General features: G+C 41.6%; 1 protein-coding gene across 1 annotated transcript in view; it reads right to left on the reverse strand.

The window, feature by feature from the left end:
• ALG9 (ALG9 alpha-1,2-mannosyltransferase) overlaps positions 1-15,336 on the reverse strand; it is an 81,723-nt gene that overhangs the window by 13,758 nt on the left and 52,629 nt on the right. Inside the window, exon 14 of the mRNA XM_063436377.1 lies at positions 7,195-7,325. Coding sequence (XP_063292447.1) covers positions 7,195-7,325 — 131 coding nt within the window. The remainder of the gene's footprint in view (positions 1-7,194; positions 7,326-15,336) is intronic.

Raw genomic sequence — 15,336 nt, forward strand, 5'->3', positions numbered from 1 at the left:
AAAAAGCCTCATCTCAGGCTGAAGGTTTGCATGTCAGGTCTGGAAAGGGTTAATCTGTCCGATTATCTGACGCAAAGTGCTGTCAAAAAAAATGTAAATTAAACAGACCATGGAGGATTAGACCAATGCAAAATAAAATATATCCCTAAATGGAGAAGTGGGGATAATTGGGTTAAAGGAAGCATCCGGCTTTTTTTCCCAGTAGTTCTTAAGGTAACCTGTGGTCTTATGACTCAGAGGGAAATTAATTAATCCACCTAGTTAGATCTGCCTTAATCTGACTGCTCTTGGGTCTCTCTAAAAAGCGGTGAAACAGATGAAATCTATATAGCTTAAGAGCTGCCTGTCTCGCATCCTAACCAAAACAGAGACGTGTGCATTTACGTCAATGCTGTATGCATTAACCTCACAAATGGCAAGAAAACAATAAAGAGCCCTTGATGAGCCAAGCAAATTTTTTTCCCCCTTTCTTTTCTCAGTGCCTGTGGGACTAGAAAGCCAAGGCGCGTGTCTGATATCCAGGGGGAAAGAGATGAGCTGTCTATGTATCAGTACGCTTGTGTGTAATGAATGGTAATGCCCTAACCTTGGGATCTGGAATAATGTCCTCTCCACCTGAGGGCTTGTAATGACGCATGAGCCAAATGTGCCAGGGAAACAAAAAGGAAGAAGGGGGGGTGGCAGGTTTAGATTTAATGGTCTCGTAGGGAGCCCTCTGGTCTGTTTCTGCGACAATGCAGTATGCCAATGTTCCACTTCTATTTGTATGTTTTGCGAGAGCGTAGGAAAGCTAAGGTTTAGGACGAGCCAGAGAAGCTAATTTCTGCAAAAAGCATTCGACATTTGCAGAAGCAAGTTAGAAGGATCTGCAGATATATTAATAATACAATTATACGAATTGATTTAAATAATAATGGAGGTTTTTTTAATGCCATTTTGGGCAAAACAGCATTGATAATCGGGGAGTAAAAGAAATAGACAACTCACATTATTTGAGGAATGCTTTGCTTTATATAACTTTAAATATGGTTTTGTAAAGTAGACGTTCACTCTACTGTTACAGAGGTATTAAACAACCTACACCTGGATGAGACACTGCCATGACAATAGGGGTAGCAGAGGGTTGGTTTACATTTTACTGTATAACTTTTTTTTTTGTGTTGCTAGGGTTAAAGGGGGTTAAAACCCCTTCAGTGACTTACCTCCACCCACGTCAACCGGCAGGGGAGACCTAATGCGCATGCCCGGCAATGGCCGCGCGCACGCATTAGGCCTCCCTATAAAAAAAGCATTATTTAATGCTTTCCTATAGGGATTCTGGTGACGCTGAAGGTCCTCATGCATAGCGTGAGTACGTCCAGCGTCATTTAAAACACTATTTGTGTTTTAAGAACCCGTAAGTCCCTCTAGTGGCTGTCTGGTAAACAGCTACTAGAGGAGGACTTAACTTTGCAAGGTAATTATTGCAGTTTATAAAAACTGCAATAATTACACTTGTAGGGTTAAGGGTGATGGGGGTTGGCACCCAGACCACTCCATTGGGCAGAAGTGGTCTGGGTGCCTGGAGTATCCCTTTAAACACTTTGTTGTTATTATTGTTGTTTAAATGTCCACATACCCCATATGAAGCACAAAACTTCTGCTTGCCAATGGAAAGTAAGAATTTAGCCCGGGCAAACAGAAATTTCCCCAAGGCGAGTATGTAGAAACTTAGAAACATAAAATGTGACGGCAGAAAAGAACCATTCAGCCCACCTAGTCTGCCCAATTTTCTAAATACTTTCATTAGTCCCTGGCCCTATCTTATATCTACGATAGCCTTATCCATATCCCACGCATGCTTAAACTCCTTTACTGTGTTAACCTCTACCACTTCAGCTGGAAGGCTATTCCATGCATCCACTACCCTCTCAGTAAAGTAATATTTCCTGATATTTTTAAACCTTTGTCCCTAATTTAAGACTATGTCCTTTTGTAGTGGTAGTTTTTCTTCTTTTAAATATAGTCTCCTCCATTACTGAAGAAGCATTCCCCGTCGGGGAATCGAACCTCGGTCTCCCGGGTGACAGGCTTACAGTAGTGAATTACTTTTATAGTCTGGCAAGAAGCATAGGACTTCAAATTGTAAGCCCTGCCATAATAGTACTGCATTACCCGACTACATGTAATAATAACATCTGCACGTAAACTGCATAACAATACAACAGGCAGGTTTTACACGTCCTCGTGAAACACTTCCATGGTTGTGTACATATGTAGTGATGTGATAAATTTGATATACATAACTACATGTGTACGCAACACACAGAATGGCTGTCTCCATACATCATTAGAACATACTTGCACGACGTATACTGATTACATAAAACCACTCATTTCATCTTATATGTATCGTAACCGTTTCCATGTAAGCCATTCTGAGCCATTTTATCCAATCCAGAATGTAAGCCATTCTGAGCCATTTTATCCAATCCAGAATGTAAGCCATTCTGAGCCATTTTATCCAATCCAGAATGTAAGCCATTCTGAGCCATTTTATCCAATCCAGAATGTAAGCCATTCTGAGCCATTTTATCCAATCCAGAATGTAAGCCATTCTGAGCCATTTTATCCAATCCAGAATGTAAGCCATTCTGAGCCATTTTATCCAATCCAGAATGTAAGCCATTCTGAGCCATTTTATCCAATCCAGAATGTAAGCCATTCTGAGCCATTTTATCCAATCCAGAATGTAAGCCACTCTGAACCATTTTATCCAATCCAGAATGTAAGCCACTCTGAACCATTTTATCCAATCCAGAATGTAAGCCACTCTGAGCCATTTTATCCAATCCAGAATGTAAGCCATTCTGAGCCATTTTATCCAATCCAGAATGTAAACCATTCTGAGCCATTTTATCCAATCCAGAATGTAAGCCACTCTGAGCCATTTTATCCAATCCAGCAGTGTAAGCCACTCTGAACCATTTTATCCAATCCAGAATGTAAGCCATTCTGAGCCATTTTATCCAATCCAGAATGTAAGCCATTCTGAGCCATTTTATCCAATCCAGAATGTAAGCCATTCTGAGCCATTTTATCCAATCCAGAATGTAAGCCATTCTGAGCCATTTTATCCAATCCAGAATGTAAACCATTCTGAGCCATTTTATCCAATCCAGAATGTAAGCCATTCTGAGCCATTTTATCCAATCCAGAATGTAAGCCATTCTGAGCCATTTTATCCAATCCAGAATGTAAGCCACTCTGAACCATTTTATCCAATCCAGAATGTAAGCCACTCTGAACCATTTTATCCAATCCAGAATGTAAGCCACTCTGAACCATTTTATCCAATCCAGAATGTAAGCCACTCTGAGCCATTTTATCCAATCCAGAATGTAAGCCATTCTGAGCCATTTTATCCAATCCAGAATGTAAACCATTCTGAGCCATTTTATCCAATCCAGAATGTAAGCCACTCTGAGCCATTTTATCCAATCCAGCAGTGTAAGCCACTCTGAACCATTTTATCCAATCCAGAATGTAAGCCATTCTGAGCCATTTTATCCAATCCAGAATGTAAGCCATTCTGAGCCATTTTATCCAATCCAGAATGTAAGCCACTCTGAACCATTTTATCCAATCCAGAATGTAAGCCACTCTGAACCATTTTATCCAATCCAGAATGTAAGCCACTCTGAGCCATTTTATCCAATCCAGAATGTAAGCCATTCTGAGCCATTTTATCCAATCCAGAATGTAAACCATTCTGAGCCATTTTATCCAATCCAGAATGTAAGCCACTCTGAGCCATTTTATCCAATCCAGCAGTGTAAGCCACTCTGAACCATTTTATCCAATCCAGAATGTAAGCCATTCTGAGCCATTTTATCCAATCCAGAATGTAAGCCATTCTGAGCCATTTTATCCAATCCAGAATGTAAGCCATTCTGTGCCATTTTATCCAATCCAGAATGTAAGCCATTCTGAGCCATTTTATCCAATCCAGAATGTAAGCCATTCTGAGCCATTTTATCCAATCCAGAATGTAAGCCATTCTGAGCCATTTTATCCAATCCAGAATGTAAGCCATTCTGAGCCATTTTATCCAATCCAGAATGTAAGCCACTCTGAACCATTTTATCCAATCCAGAATGTAAGCCATTCTGAGCCATTTTATCCAATCCAGAATGTAAGCCATTCTGAGCCATTTTATCCAATCCAGAGTGTAAGCCATTCTGAGCCATTTTATCCAATCCAGAATGTAAGCCATTCTGAGCCATTTTATCCAATCCAGAATGTAAGCCATTCTGAGCCATTTTATCCAATCCAGAATGTAAGCCATTCTGAGCCATTTTATCCAATCCAGAATGTAAGCCATTCTGAGCCATTTTATCCAATCCAGAATGTAAGCCATTCTGAGCCATTTTATCCAATCCAGAATGTAAGCCATTCTGAGCCATTTTATCCAATCCAGAATGTAAGCCATTCTGAGCCATTTTATCCAATCCAGAATGTAAGCCATTCTGAGCCATTTTATCCAATCCAGAATGTAAGCCATTCTGAGCCATTTTATCCAATCCAGAATGTAAGCCACTCTGAACCATTTTATCCAATCCAGAATGTAAGCCACTCTGAACCATTTTATCCAATCCAGAATGTAAGCCATTCTGAGCCATTTTATCCAATCCAGAATGTAAGCCATTCTGAGCCATTTTATCCAAGCCAGAATGTAAGCCATTCTGAGCCATTTTATCCAATCCAGAATGTAAGCCACTCTGAGCCATTTTATCCAATCCAGAATGTAAGCCATTCTCTGAGCCATTTTATCCAATCCAGAATGTAAGCCATTCTGAGCCATTTTATCCAATCTAGAATGTAAGCCATTCTGAGCCATTTTATCCAATCCAGAATGTAAGCCATTCTGAGCCATTTTATCCAATCCAGAATGTAAGCCATTCTGAGCCATTTTATCCAATCCAGAATGTAAGCCACTCTGAACCATTTTATCCAATCCAGAATGTAAGCCACTCTGAACCATTTTATCCAATCCAGAATGTAAGCCATTCTGAGCCATTTTATCCAATCCAGAATGTAAGCCATTCTGAGCCATTTTATCCAAGCCAGAATGTAAGCCATTCTGAGCCATTTTATCCAATCCAGAATGTAAGCCACTCTGAGCCATTTTATCCAATCCAGAATGTAAGCCATTCTCTGAGCCATTTTATCCAATCCAGAATGTAAGCCATTCTGAGCCATTTTATCCAATCTAGAATGTAAGCCATTCTGAGCCATTTTATCCAATCCAGAATGCAAGCCATTCTGAGCCATTTTATCCAATCCAGAATGTAAGCCATTCTGAGCCATTTTATCCAATCCAGAATGTAAGCCATTCTGAGCCATTTTATCCAATCCAGAATGTAAGCCATTCTGAGCCATTTTATCCAATCCAGAATGTAAGCCATTCTGAGCCATTTTATCCAATCCAGAATGTAAGCCATTCTGAGCCATTTTATCCAATCCAGAATGTAAGCCATTCTGAGCCATTTTATCCAATCCAGAATGTAAGCCATTCTGAGCCATTTTATCCAATCCAGAATGTAAGCCACTCTGAACCATTTTATCCAATCCAGAATGTAAGCCACTCTGAACCATTTTATCCAATCCAGAATGTAAGCCACTCTGAGCCATTTTATCCAATCCAGAATGTAAGCCATTCTGAGCCATTTTATCCAATCCAGAATGTAAGCCATTCTGAGCCATTTTATCCAATCCAGAATGTAAGCCATTCTGAGCCATTTTATCCAATCTAGAATGTAAGCCATTCTGAGCCATTTTATCCAATCCAGAATGCAAGCCATTCTGAGCCATTTTATCCAATCTAGAATGTAAGCCATTCTGAGCCATTTTATCCAATCCAGAATGTAAGCCATTCTGAGCTATTTTATCCAATCCAGAATGTAAGCCATTCTGAGCCATTTTATCCAATCCAGAATGTAAGCCATTCTGAGCCATTTTATCCAATCTAGAATGTAAGCCATTCTGAGCCATTTTATCCAATCCAGAATGCAAGCCATTCTGAGCCATTTTATCCAATCCAGAATGTAAGCCATTCTGAGCCATTTTATCCAATCTAGAATGTAAGCCACTCTGAACCATTTTATCCAATCCAGAATGTAAGCCACTCTGAACCATTTTATCCAATCCAGAATGTAAGCCATTCTGAGCCATTTTATCCAATCCAGAATGTAAGCCATTCTGAGCCATTTTATCCAAGCCAGAATGTAAGCCATTCTGAGCCATTTTATCCAATCCAGAATGTAAGCCACTCTGAGCCATTTTATCCAATCCAGAATGTAAGCCATTCTCTGAGCCATTTTATCCAATCCAGAATGTAAGCCATTCTGAGCCATTTTATCCAATCTAGAATGTAAGCCATTCTGAGCCATTTTATCCAATCCAGAATGTAAGCCATTCTGAGCCATTTTATCCAATCCAGAATGTAAGCCATTCTGAGCCATTTTATCCAATCCAGAATGTAAGCCATTCTGAGCCATTTTATCCAATCCAGAATGTAAGCCATTCTGAGCCATTTTATCCAATCCAGAGTGTAAGCCATTCTGAGCCATTTTATCCAATCCAGAGTGTAAGCCATTCTGAGCCATTTTATCCAATCCAGAATGTAAGCCATTCTGAGCCATTTTATCCAATCCAGAATGTAAGCCATTCTCTGAGCCATTTTATCCAATCCAGAATGTAAGCCATTCTGAGCCATTTTATCCAATCTAGAATGTAAGCCATTCTGAGCCATTTTATCCAATCCAGAATGTAAGCCATTCTGAGCCATTTTATCCAATCCAGAATGTAAGCCATTCTGAGCCATTTTATCCAATCCAGAATGTAAGCCATTCTGAGCCATTTTATCCAATCTAGAATGTAAGCCATTCTGAGCCATTTTATCCAATCCAGAATGTAAGCCATTCTGAGCCATTTTATCCAATCCAGAGTGTAAGCCATGTTCTTTTACTTCTGGCATACCTAGTTTTCCTTTGTTGCATCTTGTTTTAAACTTAGACGTTAAAGAGACAGCTGATCATCATGCTGAATAAGTATGAACACATCTTACTGGATGTTTGATCATTTTGTTTCTTCCTGAAAACGCACATACTGCTTAACAAAAAGAACATAAAAAAAATAAACACACCGCCTTACCTTGTGCTATCCAAGAATGGTTTGTAAGCGATCACTGTCCATTCTTCTTTGTTTGCAGAGTAACGGGGCTCCCGTGGAGTTTCAGTGACCGAATCCAAATCTACCAGGTAATTGCACTTTGAAATGTCCACCTGTGAGACGATAAAGAGAGGAAACTTTAACTTTTACCTTTAAAAGTGACTTTATGATAACATCAAAATTACCTAAGCTTAAAACTAACATTTAGTTTCATTAGTTTACAATTATGATTGAAAGCAGGGTGTTGAATTTTCCCATATATATATGCCAACAATAATAGACATGATTTATATATCAGAGCGATACAACCTACCCAATACTAGAATGTAGGAAATAGAGATAGAGGGGCGACAGGATTGAGATTGAGTGTTCCATTTTCAAAATGGTTTGACATAAAATCGAAAAATGCTACCCATTGTCTCAAAGGAACATAGCCACGAAAATTAGCAACTGTCCCTTTAAGTACTTAATGCCGACCATTTCTCAATATTTCTGTGGTTGCAACTAATTTCTCAACTCTTAGAATTTCCTTGATAATTGGTCACTTTACTCCCCCTGATTAATCCAGTTTCAAACTCATCACGACAGAAAATTACTTAAAGGGACACTATAGTCACCTGAACAACTTTAGCTTAATGAAGCTGTTTTGGTGTATAGAACATGCCCCTGCAGCCTCACTGCTCAATCCTCTGCTATTTAGGAGTTACCGTATATACTCGAGTATAAGCCGAGTTTTTCAGCCCATTTTTTGGGCTGAAAAACCCCAACTCGGCTTATACTCGAGTCAAGGTCTGTATTATGGCAATTTGCATTGCCATAATACAGACTGGGGGGAGAGGGGGGCTGGCAGAGCTGTAACTTACCTGTTCTGCAGCTCCTGTCAGCTCTCTCCTCCTCTGCGCCGTCCGGTCAGCACCTCGGTCAGCTCCCAGTGTAAATCTCGCGAGAGCCGCGGCTCTCGCGAGACTTACAGTGTAAGCTGACAGAAGAGCAGAACGGACGGCGCAGAGGAGGAGAGAGCTGACAGGAGCTGCAGGAAAGGTAAGTACAGCTCTGACAGCCCCCCTCTCCCCCCCACTGAACTGCCACTGGACCACCAGGGAAGGAGAGCCCCCCTCCCTGCCATATATCAAGCAGGGAGGGGGGACGAAAAAAAAAATATATAAATAAAATAAGAAATAAGAATAAAAAAATAATAAGAATAAAAAAAATTAATAATAACAAAAAAAAGGGGTATAAGGACCACTATGGGAGGGGGGGGGGGGTATAAGGACCACTATGGGAGGGTGGGGGTGGGTTAAGGACCACTATGGGAGGGTGGGGGTGGGTTAAGGACCACTATGGGAGGGAGGGGGGTATAAGGACCACTATGGGAGGGAGGGGGGTATAAGGACCACTATGGGAGGGGGGGGGGTATAAGGACCACTATGGGAGGGTGGGGGTGGGTTAAGGACCACTATGGGAGGGTGGGGGTGGGTTAAGGACCACTATGGGAGGGAGGGGGGTATAAGGACCACTATGGGAGGGAGGGGGGTATAAGGACCACTATGGGAGGGAGGGGGGTATAAGGACCACTATGGGAGGGAGGGGGGTATAAGGACCACTATGGGAGGGAGGGGGGTATAAGGACCACTATGGGAGGGAGGGGGGTATAAGGACCACTATGGGAGGGAGGGGGGTATAAGGACCACTATGGGAGGGAGGGGGGTATAAGGACCACTATGGGAGGGAGGGGGGGTATAAGGACCACTATGGGAGGGAGGGGGGGTATAAGGACCACTATGGGAGGGAGGGGGGGTATAAGGACCACTATGGGAGGGAGGGGGGGTATAAGGACCACTATGGGAGGGAGGGGGGGTATAAGGACCACTATGGGAGGGAGGGGGGGTATAAGGACCACTATGGGAGGGTGGGGGGGATAAGGACCACTATGGGAGGGAGGGGGGGGATAAGGACCACTATGGGAGGGAGGGGGGGGATAAGGACCACTATGGGAGGGAGGGGGGTATAAGGACCACTATGGGAGGGAGGGGGGTATAAGGACCACTATGGGAGGGAGGGGGGGATAAGGACCACTATTGGAGGGAGGGGGGTATAAGGACCACTATGGGAGGGAGGGGGGGTATAAGGACCACTATGGGAGGGAGGGGGGGTATAAGGACCACTATGGGAGGGAGGGGGTGGGATAAGGACCACTATGGGAGGGAGGGGGGGTATAAGGACCACTATGGGAGGGAGGGGGGGTATAAGGACCACTATGGGAGGGAGGGGGGGGTATATGGACCACTATGGGAGGGATGGGGGGGATAAGGAACACTATGGGAGGGAGAAGGGGGATAAGGACCACTATGAGAGGGAGGGAGAAGGGGGATAAGGACCACTATGAGAGGGAGGGGGTGGGATAAGGACCACTATGGGAGGGGAGGGGGAAGTAAGGACCACTAGGGGAGGGGAGGGTAAGGACCACTAGGGGAGGGGTGAGTCAGGACCACTGGGGGGGGGGTGAAGGAACACGGGGGTGGGGAGGTAAGGACCACTGAGGGAGGAGGAGGGGAAGTCAGGACATATGGGGGGGGGGAGGGGGCGGCAAAAATTTTTTTGCCTACGGCGGCAAATATCCTTGCACCGGCCCTGCACACACTGCATTCACACACTGCATTCATGCACACACACACTGCATTCATGCACACACACGCTGCATTCATGCACACACACGCTGCACTCATACACACACGCTGCACTCATACACACACGCTGCACTCATACACACACACATACGCACACACTGCATTCATTATACACACACTGTAAATAAATATTCAATTACGGTAAATCCCTTTGTTTATGAACCCTAGTCACACCTCCCTGCATGTGACTTGCACAGCCTTCCATAAACACTTCCTGTAAAGAGAGCCCTATTTAGGCTTTCTTTATTGCAAGTTCTGTTTAATTAAGATTTTCTTATCCCCTGCTATGTTAATAGCTTGCTAGACCCTGCAAGAGCCTCCTGTATGTGATTAAAGTTCAATTTAGAGATTGAGATACAATTATTTAAGGTAAATTACATCTGTTTGAAAGTGAAACCAGTTTTTTTTTTCATGCAGGCTCTGTCAATCATAGCGAGGGGAGGTGTGGCTAGGGCTGCATAAACAGAAACAAAGTGATTTAACTCCTAAATGACAGTGAATTGAGCAGTGAAATTGCAGGGGAATGATCTATACACTAAAACTGCTTTATTTAGCTAAAGTAATTTAGGTGACTATAGTGTTCCTTTAATTCTACATCTTTCTTTGCATGAGGTTTACTTAGAGAAGTGCAAGATATTCTATGTGGGCCATGATTAAAAAAAAAAATGTTTTTTTCCTAATTGGCGAAACAGAACAGTTATTCAACTCCCATAGATCACGGCAAGTGAGGATTCGAAACTTACGTCAAAGGGCAAACTATTTATTGGCATTTTGAATTCTGAGAAGTACTCAATCTGATATTGTAAATCCTGCCAAAACTATGCTGGAGTTCCAAGCTCTGCAACGTCTCTGAAACTGGAGACACATTTATTGTTACCGCTGTAAATTTGAAATAGAATAAAATAAAAAGAGCCGTGAGCCAAATTTTGGACAGCCACAGAGGGCTATTAAAACGTACTGTTTTAAACTAGCCTCACAGTATACATATCAGACAGTAAACGCAAAGGCATGAGAGCACAAAATCAAAAATGTATTATATTAAAATATAAGGGATATTCACAAAGTGAAAATGGTCAAGAATTAAAAGTGATTTTCAAAGTTTAGGATAAAAATTGCCAAACTGGAAGAATAGCGGACTTGAAGAATTTCTCTGAATCAACTATGTGTACAAACTAACCCTTCCAGGCAAAAACAGGTATGCTGATCACTGCTCACTGCTAGGAAAGGGGAAAAACTCACTATAATAGAGACAGGATACAACTTTCTTATCCAGGTTTCAAAGCATCCAACTATCATAAAGCTCCACTAACAATTAAAGGATCACTATAGGGGGCAGGATCACAAACATGTATTCCTGACCCTATAGTGTTTAACTCACCATATAGGTGGCTTGCCCCCCTTAAACCCCCTATAAAAGTTTAAAACTCACCTTATTTTCAGCGCCGTGCGGGTCTGCAGGTGCTGACCCCACCCCCTTTGTTACATCATCAAATTGGGAATAGGGAAAGCATTGGATTGACTAAAATCGGCATGGGGGCAGGGCCAAATGCCATTTTGGCCAATCAGGACCTCCTCATAGAGATGCATTGAATCAATGAATCTCTATGAGGAAAATTCAGCGTTGAATGGCAGTGCTGTCTACTGTGCAGCACTGAGCCAGGAAGCCCCTCCAGTGGCCTTCTGAGGAGTGGCCACTTGGAGGTGTCCCTAGGGGCAATGTAAACACTGCTGTTTCTCTGAAAAGACAGCATTTACATGAAAATGCCTGAAGGGAGCTATTATACTCCTCAGAACAGCTACATTAAGCTGTAGTTGTTCTGGTGACTATAGTGTCCCTTTAATATAAAATGTAACTTGTAGCAGTTCATAAAATTTAACAAACCTCACACTGTATCTTTGCCAATAAGAGGAATAACAACTACAGAGCATTAAGAACAGATATATGTGTACAAATCGCTGATGCCTGTATTTGACAAGAACCGAAGCAGACCTCTGATCAAATAAACATTCTCCAAGGCTCTGACAGCAGCCATGCCATATTGAAGTTAATATACAACTGAAAAGGGCTATGAATGACCCTTTAAGGGAGATTCTGGGAGTAGAGAGAGGAAGATTGCTATAAGATTACAAAATAATTGGCTTGCTGGTGGTGAGAAGACAAAAGAAAATGCTTGCGGAGACAAAGCCACAGAGATGGATGGGCCTCTAAGGCTCCTCTGCCTTGTAGGCTGTAAGTAAACAAACTTTAAATCTTAAGACAAAAATCGTTTTTTAATAATTTACGTACGCTCTCTGCAGCGTAGGCTTAGCTAGAGAAGGTTGCACAGAAAGATCAAATGTTTGAGAAAACATATAGATCATGTACACAATAAGAAATATATATATATCCATCTCTGTTTGAAATTGGCACTTTCATAAAGAGAGAAAAAGAGGACATAATAACATAGCTTAAAAGAGACTTGTGTCCATCAAATTCAGCCTTCCTCACATATGTTTTTGCTGTTGATCCAAAAGAAGGCAAAAAAAAATCGAGTCTGAAGCGCTTCCAATTTTGCAACAAACTAGGAAAAAAATCCCTTTTGACCCCAAAATAGCAGTCAGATGTTTCCTTGGATCAAGCAGCTATTACCCCACTAATTAGAAACTATATCCCTGTATGTTATGTTTTTGCAAGTATTTATCCAATTGCAGTTTAAACATCTGTATGGACTCTGATAAAACCACCTCTTCAGGCAGAGAATTCCATATCCTTATTGCTCTTACTGTAAAAAAAAACTTTTTCTTTGCCTTAGATGAAATCTCCTTTCTTCCAGCCTAAATGTGTGACCTTGTGTCCTGTGTATAGCCCTGTTTATGAATAGATTTCCAGATAATGGTTTGTACTGGCCCCGAATATATTTGTATAATGTTATCATATCCCCTCTCAGACGACGTTTTTCTAAACTAAAGAGGTTTAAATGTGTTAACCGTTCTTCATAGCTGATATGTTCCAATCCTTTTATTAATTTTGTAGCCCGCCTCTGCACTGTTTCTAGTGCCATAATATCCTTCTTTAGAATAGGTGCCCAAAATTGCACAGCATATTCAATCTTACCACACATAAAGAGGCAAAATTATATTTTCATCTCGAGAATTTATGCCCCTATTTATACATGACAATCTTACTGGCCTTAGCAACGGCAGATTGACATTGCATATTGCTACCTAATTTGTTGTCTATAACAATTCCCAAATCCTTCTCGTATGTGGTTATCCCTAGTTCACTACCATTTAGGGTGTAAATTGCTTGTGCATTCTTAACCCTGAAGTGCATAACTTTGCATTTTTCTACGTTAAATTTAATCTGTCATTTTAGTGCCCAGTCCCCCAATCTATCCAAATCCCTCTGCAGCAAGGCAATATCCTGCTCACATTTTATTACTTTACAAAGTTTTGTGTCATCAGCAAACACTGATACATGGCTTTCAATGCCTATTTCAAGATAATTTATAAATATGTTAAATAGAAGCGGTCCCAAAACAGAACCCTGAGGGACACCACTCACCACTTTTGTCCAGCATGAAAATTTACCATTAATGACATGTTAACTCTGACAGCACTACAGCAAGCCAAGGTGATTTTGGTAGTGGTGTGTTCCTTTAATGCTTGTATTTATTTATGCTCTTTATTAGAGCACGTCTCACAGTGTTTACACACTACATAAAAAAGCAAAAGTGAGGCCTGCAGGCTTTTGGAAACAGGTTTATAAATTCAGCTTGGAATGGAAGCTGTAACACCTCACTATACCACTACAAAGGACTAATATCACACTATAAGGCTACAATGTTACTGCCCTTCAGGGATCAACCAATATTTCCCAGAGCCGACGTTGATATAGATTGTTGGTCGCCTTGGTCAGATAGCCGATGTTCTCTACATTCAATATTTTGAAAAAGCAACAATTTCTGCACAAATCTGGCATTAACTAAACATGCTGACAGCTATCACACTCCTATTACTCACAAGCAGCCAACCCAGTACAATACAGTAGATTATTCACCGTTTCACCTCCGCATAGAGGGGTTTACAGGAAGTGGTGACGTGAGGTTGCGATGTAGCACCTCATAGGCTGGCAGTTAGAGTTTCCAGAGGCAGACAACAGCAGACAGTGGCTGGGAGAGGTAAGTTATTAGTAAATTATAAACCCAATACCGATCATCAGAAATATGTGGAATATCAGCTCTAATAATAGACAGCACTGATAATCTCTCTATCCTTAGCGATATCAATATTTCTCTATATCTATACATCTCTCTCTCTACCTAGGCACAATAATCACAATAATACCAGGAAATCATGTTTCCACAACTCTTCCAAAATTCCCATCACAACGTGTCAATGAGCACAGAAAAGTATCATGTCTGAGAATTCTTCCTGCATCAGAGCTAGGAATTCTGGGAAAAATGTGGAAACATAATTTCTTGGTTTTACTGTGCCCAAGGTAGGTGTCAAGTGAGATGGGACTCCTTGTACGAGTTCCCTTAATTATACTTTGTATCGTCTAGTGCAGGGGTAGGCGACCTTCGGCACTCCAGATGTCGTGGACTACATCCCCCATAATGCTAGCAAAGCATCATGGGAGGTGTAGTCCAAAACATCTGCAGTGTCGAAAGTTGCCTGGTCTAGTGTTTCCCTGCATTCGAATGGAATTTATCCCTTCTGTTCGGTTACCAAACAGATTCTGTGAGGTCCCCCTGTTCGCAAATCATCTTTAGGCTTGATTGGAAGATCATGCTTGTCCCATTCTAAATATGATAAAAATGAGGCTTGTGTATTAATCTGTGGATAGGTATTAATGTCTCTTTTGGATATGATACTGGAACACAAGGCCTGTTCATATCAAAGGACTCCTTAACTAAGAGGGAATCAAGACATATGGCAAATGAGAGCGTTAGTTTATACTGAAACCAGACTTCCAGGCCACTCATGTGTGGCTACTCACACCTTACAGAATAGCTCTGCTGGAGTCTCAGCTTCAAAGAGGAATTTAGGTAAGCTCTGACCTCCCATACAATCAAATTAAGCCAGTTTGAAACTGACAATACCACCTCTACCAGGCAGCCAGTTCATATATGCACGAACATAACTTTTGTTTTACCAAGCCGATCTGAGCCCTTTTTGGATATGTTGTGCGCTCAGATTGGGGCTATTCGGGAATATAATTTTGTGGGGTTCCGATGCTGTTGTCATGTATTTTTGTGATATGTAAAAATTCTATGGAAGTTTTCCGATTTGAGAGATAGTTGGATTAGCTCAATTATCTCTCAAACACAATGGCTTCTGGGAAGGAAACCCCTGTGATTTTGTATTGGAAACACCATGCTACGGGCACTGCATAAAAAGCCGAGTGTGGCCTAATAAAGTTCAGATTGCTCCTTTTACCCAATATGACTGGTTG

The sequence above is a fragment of the Pelobates fuscus genome, chromosome 11 (genome assembly GCF_036172605.1).
Source record: "Pelobates fuscus isolate aPelFus1 chromosome 11, aPelFus1.pri, whole genome shotgun sequence".
NCBI classification, from domain to species: domain Eukaryota; kingdom Metazoa; phylum Chordata; class Amphibia; order Anura; family Pelobatidae; genus Pelobates; species Pelobates fuscus.